General features: G+C 41.0%; 1 protein-coding gene across 1 annotated transcript in view; it reads right to left on the minus strand.

Annotated features, from left to right (window-relative positions):
* Positions 1–12,405, minus strand: part of COMMD10 (COMM domain containing 10) — a 155,757-nt gene extending 143,352 nt beyond the window's left edge. Inside the window, exons 1-4 of the mRNA XM_079781623.1 lie at positions 12,302–12,405; positions 10,914–11,004; positions 9,286–9,396; positions 6,259–6,414 (exon numbers count right to left, since the gene is read on the minus strand). Of these exons, the coding sequence (XP_079637749.1) occupies positions 6,259–6,414; positions 9,286–9,396; positions 10,914–11,004; positions 12,302–12,342 (399 nt within the window). The 5' untranslated portion in view covers positions 12,343–12,405. The remainder of the gene's footprint in view (positions 1–6,258; positions 6,415–9,285; positions 9,397–10,913; positions 11,005–12,301) is intronic.
* Between the last annotated feature and the right edge of the window lie 256 nt (positions 12,406–12,661).

Consider the following 12,661-nt stretch of genomic DNA (forward strand, 5'->3'; position numbering starts at 1 on the left):
CAGTGCTAAGGATGTCCGACTAACAGCTTAGGCCAGCTCCCCACAGGACTCCCAGATGGCAAGAGGGTGCAGGCCGAGCTGAGGGACCCCACCAAGTGCACGAATTTCATGCACTGGGCCTCTAGTCCTATCTAATAAAAGAGTAATATGCAAATTAACCATCACTCCGCTATACCCACAAGCCACGCCCACCAGCCAATCAGGAGCAAGTATACAAATTAACCCAACCAAGATGGCTGCAGCCACGGAGAGCAGGAGGCTTGGGTTTCCCTGGCAATGGAGGAAGCCAAGCTTTCCGCCTACCCTGGCCGGCCCAGGCCTCCACTCAAGGCTACAAAGTTTCAATTATAGAAGATAAATAAATCCCAACAAAAATGGTGGCAGCCATGGAGCTGGAGAGAGCAGGAGGCTTGAGTTGCCCCCGGCGATGGAGGAAGCCAAGCTTCCGCAGCCCTGGACTGCCTTGGCCTCCACTCAAGGCTACAAAATTTCAATTGTAGAAGATATGTAAGTCCCAACAGAAATGGCTGCGGCCACGGAGCAAGCAGGAGGCTTGGCTCCGCTCAAGGATACAAAGTTTCAATTATAGAAGATAAATAAATCCAAGATACCAGGGCCCCTGCTTGGGTCACTGGGGGACATGGCCGGCCTGCAAACCACCACAGGCCCCTCGCCCAGGCCGCCCCACGCCCCAAGGGAACCCCCACCCTAATCCGGGACACCCTTCAGGGCAAACCAGCTGGCCCCCACCTGTGCACCAGGCCTCTATCCTAGCTAATAAAAGAGTAATATGCAAATTGACCATCACTCCAACACACAAGATGGCTGCCCCCATGTGGACACAAGATGGCCACCACAAGATGGCCTGCAGGAGAGGGCAGTTGGGAGGGATCATGCCTGCAGGGGAGGGCAGTTGTGGGCGATCAGGCCAGCAAGGGAGGGCAGTTGGGAGGTACCAGGCCTGCAAGGGAGGGCAGTTGTGGGCGATCAGGCCAGCAGGGGAGGGCAGTTGGGAGGGACCAGGCCTGCAAGGGCAGGCAGTTGGGGGCGATCAAGCCTGCAGGGGAGGGTAGTTAGGGATGACCAAGCCAGCAGAGGAGGGAAGTTGGGGGCGACCAGGCCTGCAGGGAAGGGCAGTTGGGGGGGACCAGGCCTGCAGGGGAGGGCAGTTAGGGGCAAACAGGTTGGCAGGTGAGCAGTTAGGCATCAATCAACCTGGCAGGGGAGTGGTTAGGGGGTGATCAGGCTGGCAGGCAGAAGCGGTTAGGAGCAATCAGGAAGGAAGGCAGGCAAGCAGTTGGGAGCCAGCATTCCTGGATTTGAGAGGGATCCCAGATTGGAGAGGGTGCAGGCTGGGCTGAGGGACACCACCCTCCGTGCACGAATTTCGTGCACTGGGCCTCTAGTATAGTATAATGGCTTAGGAGTGTGACCACTTGTGTCAATTCCCAACTCTGCCACTTACTTAGCTGCATAACAATGGACCAATTATTTAATCTCTCTAAACCTTGATTTTATTTTAAATAGAAAGTAGAACTATTAATGGGTTTTATAAGATATAAAGCACTTAGTGGAGTAGTTGGTCAACAATAAACACAAAAAGTGGCCGAAACCGGTTTGGCTCAGTGGATAGAGCGTCGGCCTGCGGACTGAAAGGTCCCAGGTTCGATTCCGGTCAAGGGCATGTACCTTGGTTGCGGGCACATCCCCAGTAGGGGGTGTGCAAGAGGCAGCTGATCGATGTTTCTCTCTCATCGATGTTTCTAACTCTCTATCCCTCTCTCTTCCTCTCTGTAAAAAAAAAAAAAAAAAAAAAACACAAAAAGTGTTTGCTATTATTATATTACCTTAATTAAGCATTTAAAATAATGTACTGGCTATCCTCTCATATACTCTAAATTGGCAAAAAAATAATTTCTATCATTCTCAAGGGGCCAATATGCAATTAATCATGTTCATCCAACTTTTTTTGCACATTTTATATGATAACTGGTTAAACCACATTTTAAGCAGAACTTAATGTAAATGTAACATAATATGGAGAAGTATTACTTTAAAAAATATATATCATCTAGAAGATACTGAAAAATTACTTACAGTTAGAAGCAGAAAAATATTTTAATTCTACTTGTATAAATGCAAAAATATGGACCCTGTAAAATAGCAGAAAATTATAGAGAACAAGCAAATATTAAAAGTCAAGTAGAGACTTACTTTTAATGGAAATGGTTGAAAGAAGAATTTCAGTGACACAAAATGGAAAACTTAAAATCTGTACAGGACATAGGAAAAAGTAGAAATTGAAATGAAAAATGAAGCAGTGATGTGGAGGACACTTGAGAGCTCTTAGAATGCAGTTTTTAAAAAAGAAAGAAATGGAGAGAGATTAAAACAAAGGGCATTTTCTAAAAACCTATAGCTAATATCCTACTTAATGAGAAACTGAATGCTTTCTCTCTAAAACTGGGAACAAAGCAGGTTGTTTCAAACATACCACTCATTTTCAACATCACATTAAAAGTCCTAGTCAGTGCAATAAGGCAAGAAAAACATATAAAAGCTAAAAAGACTAGAAAGGAAGAAATAAAACTATCTCTATTCATGGACAACATGATTGTCTACAAAGAAAATCACAGGAAGCCACACCAAAAAAAATGCCATAACGAATTAGTGAGTTTGCACGGTCATAGAATACAAGATCAATATATTGTACAAAAATCAATTGTGTTTCTATATACTAGCAACAAACAATTAGAAACCAAAATTTTAAAAATAGTACTATTTTCATCAACACAAATTTATAATTATAAATACTTATAGGTACAAATTTAACAAAATATGTGTAGGATCTGTATGCTAAAGAATGCAAACACTGACATGAGAAATAAAAAAGGACCTTAAAAAAGCAACTATGGTACATCTACACAGTGGAATACTATGCTGCTGTGAAAAAGAAAGAACTCTTACCATTTGCAACAGCATTGATGGACCTGGAGAGCCTTATGCTAAGTGAAATAAGCCAGTCAGAGAAAGATAAATATCACATGATCTCACTCATTTGTGAAATATAATGAACAACATAAACTTATGAACAAAAATAGATCCAAAGACAGAGAAGCATCGAACAGACCATCAAACTTCAGAGGGAAGGAAGGGGAGTGGGGGAAGGAAGGGGGAAGAGATCAACCAAAGAACTTGATGCATGCATATAAGCATAATGAATGGACACAGACAGTAGGGAGGTGAGGGCATGTGCTGGGGGGTGGGAGTGGCTGGAAAGAGATCAATGCAGGAAAAAGGAAACGTATCAAATACTTTAAACCAGTGGTCACCAACCTTTCAGACCTCACAGACCACCGGTTGGCGACCGCTACTTTAAACAATAAAGAATTTAAATTAAGTTTTTAAAAAAGGGCCTAAAAAAATGAAGAGATATACTCAATACTGTTAAGACCTTTCTCTACAAAGTGATCTATAAATTAAAAATAATCTCTATAAAAATCCCAGCAGGATTTTTTCTCCTATATAATAAAAGGATAATATGCAAATTGTCCCCTCAACCGGGAGTTCGACCAGAGTTTGACCAGGGCAGGCCCCCAGCCGGCCCCAACCTCGATCAGCCCCCCAACTCCAATCGGGGCAGGACCCACCCATGCACGAATTCATGCACTGGGCCTCTAGTTGATATATAAAAGCTGGTTTTCAAATTTATATGAAAGTGCAAAGAAACTAGAAAAAAAAATAATAATGATGAAAAAGGACAAAGCAGACTCACAATACCTGATCTTAAGACTTACTACAAAGCTTACAAAGCTATAGTAATTAAGGCAGTATGATATTGGCATAAAGACAGACAAATAGATCAATGGAACCAAAAAGAGAGTCCAGAAAAAGACCCACACAAATATGTCAAATGATTTTGACAAAGGCAAAGACAATTCAGTGACAAAATGTTATTAACAAATTATGCAGGGGAAAATGAACATCCATAAGAAGAAGAAAAAAAAAGAACTTTGACCAGCACCTTATGCCTTATACAAAATTACTTCAAAATGGATCTTAGACTTAAATGTAAAACATCCTACATAATAAAAGGGTAATATGTAAATTACCATCACTCCGCTACGCCCATGATTGGGCCAGCGGGAGGCGCAGGGGGTGGGACTCGGGGTGGCTGGGGTGGCTGATTGGGCCGGCGGGACGCTGAGCTCGCGTCGCCAGCGGCAGCGTGAGCTCAGCATCTGCGTCATGGCTGTGCTGCAGCACAGAAGGGGCCTCTGGGGCAGCGAGCCCATGTCCTGCTGCGGACCATCCAAAGCGAGGATTGAAAGCGGGGGAGCTGGATGTCTGTCCACTCTGGCACCAGCGGACAGCCAGCCAGCTCCCCTGTGATCGAAAGCGGGGAGCTGTGTGTCCCCTCCAGCACCAGCGGACCCCCCTGTCATCAAAAGCAGGGAGCAGGCTGCTAGCAGTGTCCACGGAGCGTGCTAGGCTTTGCGGGGCAGTAGATATGGCCTGGATGGCAGGTTAGGCCTAGGGGACCATACACGTGCATGATTTAATCATGCACTGGGCCTCTAGTAAACCTATAAAACAATTAGAAAAAACAAAAGAGAAAATCTTTGTGACACTACATTAAGCTACAAATTATTAGATACAAAACCAAAAGCAAGATCAATAAAAGAAAAAAATTGATAAATGGAACTTTATCAGAAAATAAAAGCTTTTGCTCTGCAAAAGACACTTAAGAAAATGAAAAGAAAAGCTATGTACTAGAAAAAAAAATCTGTAAATCACATATCTGACAAAAAACTTACACCTAGATTGTATAAAGAACTCACAAAACTCAACAGAAAGAAAACAAATACCCTCCACACATTGTAACAACCAAAACAAAAACAAAAAAAACACACCATGCATTTCTATATGCTTGCCTGTAATCATCCTTTATATTACTACAAAGGGACTTCTTTATCTGTCATAATGTGGAAATATAGTTAAACAAAAGATATGAATAGACACTTCACCAAAAAAATAATATCAATGGAAAGTAAGCACATAAAAAGATCATCAACAGCCCTAACCGGTTTGGCTCAGTGGATAGAGTGTCGGCCTGCGGACTCAAGGGTCCCAGGTTCCATTCCGGTCAAGGGCATGTACCTTGGTTGCGGGCACATCCCCAGTAGGGGGTGTGCAGCAGGCAGCTGATTGATGTTTCTCTCTCAACGATGTTTCTAACTCTCTCTCCCTTTCCCTTCCTCCCTGTAAAAAAAAATCAATAAAATATATTTTTTTAAAAAAAGATCATCAACATAATTTGTTATTAGGAAAATGCAAATTAAAAACACAAGATACCAGGACAAACCTAATACAATGGTTTTAATGAAAACAACTGACAATACCAAGTGCTGACAAGGATTTGGATCTACTGGAACTCTCATATAATGCTGCTAAAATGCAAAATAATACCAACCTGTCACAAATACTTCCAGAAAATAGAAAAGGAGGGGACCACTTTCCAACTCATTTTACAAGCCCAGTATTACCCTGATACCACCAAAGACATCACAATAAAAGTACAGACTAATATTCCTCATGAACACAGATGGAAAAACGTTTAACAAATTATTACAAAATCAAATGCAGCAACACATAAAAAGGATTATACATCATGACCAAGTGATATTAACCCAAGAATACAAAGTTGGCTGAAAATCAATTATGCTAACACAGAAAAAAAAGGCAAAATCTGTGCAATCATTTTAACCTCCATTAACAGTGACTAAAGGTAACTAAAAAGATTTGTGACCTTTTTGTCACTTTATTTTTCCTAAAGTGTTCATTTTGTTCACTGTTTGTAACTCAACAAATGTTAGCTACGCTACCTTCTGCATGCACAACATTCTGCTAGGCACTAATACAGAAACACAAAAACAAGTAAGTATGTGAGTCGGTAAAATTACAGAGAGTCTTAGATGCAAGTACACAATTAAAATAGTAACCAACTCTGTCCAAGGCCCCAAAGGGAAAAACCTTTCATTCCTATCCTTAAGTTATAGAGGCATATTTTAAACTGTAAATTGAAATTAAATCACATTGTGGTAGTAAATATGTATGGCAATAACTTTACAGGAAATATTGTCTATATACTCTTCTGCCCAACTGTACCTCTCTACAAAATATTAAAAAAACTCTTCAGGTATAAAAATCTATGCCATACATTACTGAAAAATATCTTTGGTGTAACATAACCTATACCTTGTGGGGAGCGAGAATCCTCTGCCTGAATTTTTCGACTGTTTCTTGACCCATGGAAGACCAAGTATTGACAAATGCTTCTGCTTTGTCTTGTGCAAGATGAATGTTCTCTAACTGCTGCTGCAAAGCTGCAGGCTTCACATTGTGATATACTGCCTATTAAAGAGAAAATAAATTACATATATCTCTAATATTCATACAGAGATCTTGATCTATAAATCAAATACAAAATTAATAATTTAAAGTAAAGCAAAAGAATATTTTATATTTCTATTGCAGAAATTTTTTATTATTTTACAAACAATGTACCATTCCAAGGGCTGAAAGATTTAGGATTAAATGCTTAAATTATTCAGGCTAAACTTTTTCAGTTTTGCCTGAGGTTTAAGTACTCCATTTAATGGGAAAACTTCTTGGCCTTAATTAATGGTGCCCTAATTATTCATTTCCTGGTTTCTCCCACTATCCCATCATGGTCCAAGCAGGTTGGGCCAGGCAATGGCCAGGCAGTTCAGGTTCTCAAAGGCTCTCGGCTCCCACCCACTGCCATGATGCCCAAGGAGGAAGATCAGCTCCACTGAGGGTGAAGCAAAGGAGGAACCCAAGAGGAGATCAGTGAGGTTGTCAGCTAAACTTGCTCTGTAAAAGTGGAAATGAAGCCAAAAATGGCAGCAGGAAAGGATAAATATGCAGACAAAAAAGTGCAAATGAAAGGGAAAGGAAAGCAAAGGGAAAACAGATCAAAAGGCTGACCAGGAACCTAAATAAGAACTACCAGTGGAAAATGGAGAAACTAAAAATGAGGAGAGCCCTAGTCAATTTGGCTCAGTGGGTAGAAAGTCGGCCGGCAAACTGAAGGGTCCCAGATTCGATTCTGGTCAAAGGCACATACCCTTGGTTGCAGGCTCCATTCCTGGCTCTGGTTGGGGCAAGTGCCAGGAGGCAACCAATTGATGTGTCTCTCTCACAGCGATGTTTCTCTCTCTCTGTCTCTTCCCCCTCCATTCCACTCTCTCTAAAAATCAATGGAAAAATATCCTTGGGTGAGGATTAACAACAACAAAAAAAGTAAAAATTAGGGCAGGCCAGACTCAGATGAAGAGGAGAAAAAGAAGCCAAGTATAATTAATATCATATACCAAGTCTTATCAGTGGTATCGGTCTCCCTTTTTGTACAATCCAGAGAGTAATTTTACCAACTATTTTGTAAATGCCCATTTTTTAGTAGCTTTAGAATCATTTTTTAAAATGAGGGAATTCAACCTCATCCCATTTTTTAAAATGTAAGTGATTTTTTAAGAGGCGAAACCATTTGCTGGTTGTTTATTTTTTGATACAACCAAAACATAGTGGTATATTAAATATGAGAGGCTTTGATTATCTTGGGTGTCAACTAAACATTCCATAGATGAGGGTAGTTTTTCTATTCTATGATACAAAGCATATTAAAGTGGCAATTTGAAGTCAGTCATACATTTACTATGTCCTGAACATTTTAAATTACTTTTATTCTCATTTTCATTTCTGGTAAAATTGTTTCCTAAAGAAAACCACTTCTTGATCTTGGCTCTCCCTGTCAGAATTTTGTGCGCTCTCTAACATCTTTGGTGTGGTAGCCCAGTTTTCCTAGTAAGTGTGTTAATGTGCCGTGAAAGATTGAAAATTTGATTCTGTAGCATATATGACATTAAACAGTAAATTAGTGGGACTTTGATGTATCAACATTTGAAGATATTGGTTCTTGATATTCTATTAAGGAAAATTAGCCTCCAAATTTTAAGCTTAGAAGTCACTGGAATAACTGTTTAGAAAATAACCACAATTACATGACTTTAGGTTTTTGGTATATATGTTAAGAATTGTGTACAAACTGAAATGTCTGTGTACTTCTCCTCAAAACAACCAATTAAATCTCAATTATGGAAAGAAAAAATTCATGTCCTTATTTCACTTAATTATTTCCAAGAGTTGTACAATGGTTTTGTTTCCCAACTAACAAAAATTTCTAAGAAGCACTTTCTCAAAACTGTCCTCCCTCTCCGAACTTCCTAGATAATATATAATAAAATATTGTAAAAATTTTAACAGTGATATCTGTCCTATTACTTACATTATTCTGGAACAACTTTCTCATAAGCCCCTTGATGCTCTGTCTTACTTGATTATCCTTTTCATCTATTGAAGGATAGTCATCATTATGATCTGTAATTTGTATAAAGCTGTATGTGTAGATGCCTGGCAGCTTGTCCTTCAGTATCTGTCACTAGAATGTTCATGAAGCTACAGTACTATTTAAAATTTAATTCCACAAGTATTCTATTTAATCAATCAACAGGAATTTATAGAGAATCTATGTTAAGCCCAGAAATGTGCTAGGTTTATATAAGATGCACACACAAGATCTTGGCCTCCCACAAATTTAAAACTTAGTGAAGAAGATATCACTGACACCCATGAAATAATGAAAGACTAACAAAGTGGTCTACTATGATAAGCTAAAGATAAAAGGAACCCAAATAAGAGGAAGAGTGCAAGTATAAGGGGTCAAGGCTACAATGAAATGAGATGTGAGAAGAGATACAGGCAGAAGGGCAGCTCAGTAGGAAGAAATAATATGACTAAAAGTCCTTTGACAAATACTTCTTTTCTAAATGTTTTATTTACCATCTTAGTCAAAGAAATCCCCCAAAATCATTTGTTAAAATTTTTAAATGAAGTGTGTCAATTTTTCCAAATTATTATAACAAGTAACAATGAATTAAAATCTTTTATAACAGTCTCAAGTCAATAAAGTCTTGATTCATATTGTCAAACACTTACACTACTCAACATTAAGACTGTTTTGCAAAATGAAATACCCTGTGGGGGAAAAATCATACATTCAAATGTTTTTTTTACTACATTGAAATTCTTAATTAAAATATATTCACAGCTTCCCTTTGCACACTTAAGAAAAAAAAAATGTTACACCTATCATAGCAATACAAACATGTACCAGACACCAATGATTAGGAACAATAAAAATACCTGTTCTAAAATGAATGATATTGTTTCAAGAACTAGGTGAAGATCTTGTTTCTCTAGAGAAAATGCAGCTTGAAGTTTTTCTTCCTCTTCTTCACTGAAACTGTTCTCAGCCTACAACACAAAAAGCAATCTACTAGCACACATTCAGGTATTCAAAACTCAGATCCTCAAAGGAAGATCCATTCAGTCATATACGGAATGAGAAATTGAAAGAAAGAGTAAATCCATGGTAAAAAACAAAACAACAAAAACTTGTGCGTTTGCAAAGTTCAATATCTCAAAATCAGCACAGTTCAATATCTGGATCTTGCTATGAGTCTCTGCCTTGAAAGCTTAGGATTATGCACAACCACAAGTTCTAGTACAAGAGCACAGTCCAGTGTGACTGGAGCACTTCCAAAGTGGGGAGAATACAGGTTGTGGCCACAATATATTACTATAATATAACGTTAAGGATTTTGAACTTTTTTCCATGGGACAATGGAAAAATCACTGATGGCTTTGATATAATGAATTCTTTTTTAGGAAAAGAAATATTTGGAAAGATAAATGAAATAGCAATAGGAAGGGAAAGACTAGAGGCCTCAAGATAGCAGTTTGAAGGTAATCATTGCATCCATAGAAGAGATCATAAGAATCTGAACTAGGACTATAAGGAGAACTTGGATTTGAGAGACCCTTCAGAGGAAGGAAGGGCTTTGGGGCTGGCTCCTGGCCAGGGGAAAAAAAAAAGAGGAATGAGTCCGTCCAAGTTCTTGTTTAACAGGGATGCCTGGCACCAGGCAGAACAGTTAGTGGTACTCCATAAACATGTGATGGATGGAATTAAATGTTTTATAACCTGATAAAAAAGTTAACTTAGATTGGTGAGCAAGCAGTGAAATACTAAACATCAATATGTCAAAAGTAACCACACCCTTGAAACAAAAGTGAAAAATTTAAATGAAAGATTAAATACTGATTGACAGCAATACCACAGAATTATTTTTAAGAGGAAGAATTAAGTCATAAAATCGGAATTTTCCCAATGCATATTCCACAGAACCCTGGTCCCAAAATATATGCCATCATAAAACAGTTCCAAGGCCAAAAACATTTGGAAAATTATGCACAGCCTTAAATATTTACTATAAACACTACTATATATTCTGAAAAGTTCCATAATAAAAAAAATTAACGTTAATGAAGACAGAGCTTCCAAAATTTTTGGCCATGGAACATTATCAAATTTTCATGAACACACTGTTGAACCTCGGAGGGAAGACAAGGGAGGGTGGGTGGGAAGAGATCAACCAATGAATGTGTATGCATATATGCTTAACCAGTGGACACAGACAATGGGGTGGTGAGGGCCTGGCGGGGGGAGAGGGAGGGCGGGAGCTGGCTGGAAGAGGTTAATCATGGCGGGGGGGGGGGGGGGGGGGGGGGAGGAAGACCTATGTAATACTTTCAACAATAAAGATTTTTTTAAAAAAATGTTAACCAGGAAAATATTTTTCTAGAGACCTAGTGTTCTCAAAGACACACTTCCAAATATTATCCTTCGCAAAAAGTTCTTTAAGTAGAAACACAGTTTCAGCGGAATCACGAGAAAGTATTATAAGTTATAGAAATGCAAACATACAAACCTTCAGGTGAAGTTTTTGAAGAATTCGGGTGAGCAATCGTGGAAATCTTCCTATATCTACTGCATTTATCAGCGACACTGCTTTTTTCATGCTAAATAAATTAGTAAAACAAAGTTTTTAAGTGAGCTTTCCAAGTGGAATTGTACTTGTTATCAGTACAGTTGTCTATAACTGCAGTTGTCTGTAAGTTTCCATTTCAACAACTCTCATTGCTATAAGGTAAGTCTGAGTGAAACAAAGAAAAATAGATGATGGCCAGCAAAGGAGGTGGGGCATTACCAAACGTCCCCCCCCCCCCCCCCAACACCACACACACACCCATTCAACTATTGTTGGAAAGGTCTATTTGGCAAGTTTTCTCCTTCTTTTGGGCAAGGCAAACTACGAGGAAAGTTTGCGCTCTGTGGGGAATGGCATTAATGTAGCAGTACAGTATCCACTTAACCCAAAATGCAAATCCAAAATGAAAAGAGTGGGAGGAGGGAAGTGGCTAGTACACCATGAATATAAAGAATAGGATGCTGTGTGGCAGATAATTAAAAGATATATATATATACTACAGACAAAAATCGTGTGGGGTCACTAAGTACACAGTTGTTTTAAAACCCTGCTTCAATGGTAATAAAGAACTTTAAGTTACGTGATAAAAACAATCCTATCGCACCGTGTTCCTGTGGTTTACTGACGTGGTGTCGTGTCACCCAGACGGTGGTGTGAGGCTAGTTACCGGCTGTCAGAACGCAAGGACTCCAGGAAGGAGGAAAAGCTTTGAAAGGGCAACTGTGTTCTCTAACATTCCTGCCCAGTTCGGGCACAAAGAAGTTATTTTCCACCTTCAGCGACTTGCCTACATATTTCAGCACCTTCCCCACATCCACACACCACCACTTCACTAAGGACTTGATTACTGTTCGTTACATGAAGTCATTCTCACCTATGGACAGCCGAACTCACCTACCATAAACAGAAATTAACTAAAAAAGAAATAAAATGAGAACAACAGCCATGTTCCCAAACCCTCGCTGCGTAATGTCAGCAGCCCTCACCCTGGCCTGGGTCTAACCCAGCGGGTGGAGAGGGAAACCGACGCGGGTTAGGGCTGGCAGACCGCCCGGCAGCGGCGGGCGCCTCTCTCGGGGTCCGAGGTCAGGAAGAGCACGGGGCGCAGCGGGAGCCCTGGCCCCGGCTTCCGCACGCCGCGTGCTGACCTCAGCTGGGACCCACGCCGGTGACCCACCCAAGGCGAGGCGCCCACCGTCCCGGGCCGCCTGCGGGGCCGCACCGCGACTCGGACAGCCCCGCGCCACCGTCCCGGCCGGCCCCCGCGGGCACCGAGGCGACAGACGCAGGACACCCTGGCCGCCGCCAGGGCCGGGCCAGGCGGCTACCTGGGGCTCTCCCGCAGGATCAGCGCCGCGGACGCCGCCATCCTCGAAGCTCCCTCGCCCGCCGCTCGCTGTCAGCTGCTCGCGGCCCAGCCAATGGCGGCGCGCGGACGGGAACCCGGAAGGGCCCTGCCGCGCCGCCGCGCCGCCTGCGGGCTCCCGCCACCCGGCCGCGTCCTGGCCTGCGGTCCCCGAGGGTCAGGGAGGTGCCGGTGTCCTCCCTGCCTCTCCAGCCTGTTCGGAGTTAGGGCTGTACCCGAATAAATTGATTTATATTCGCTTATTTACTAATTATATATACCTGCATATGGATGTGTATGTTTTTATGTGTGTGTAGTATGTTTGTAGAAGCATGTGCATTCA

This window comes from Cnephaeus nilssonii (genome assembly GCF_951640355.1).
Source record: "Cnephaeus nilssonii genome assembly, chromosome: 2".
Taxonomy (NCBI): domain Eukaryota; kingdom Metazoa; phylum Chordata; class Mammalia; order Chiroptera; family Vespertilionidae; genus Cnephaeus; species Cnephaeus nilssonii.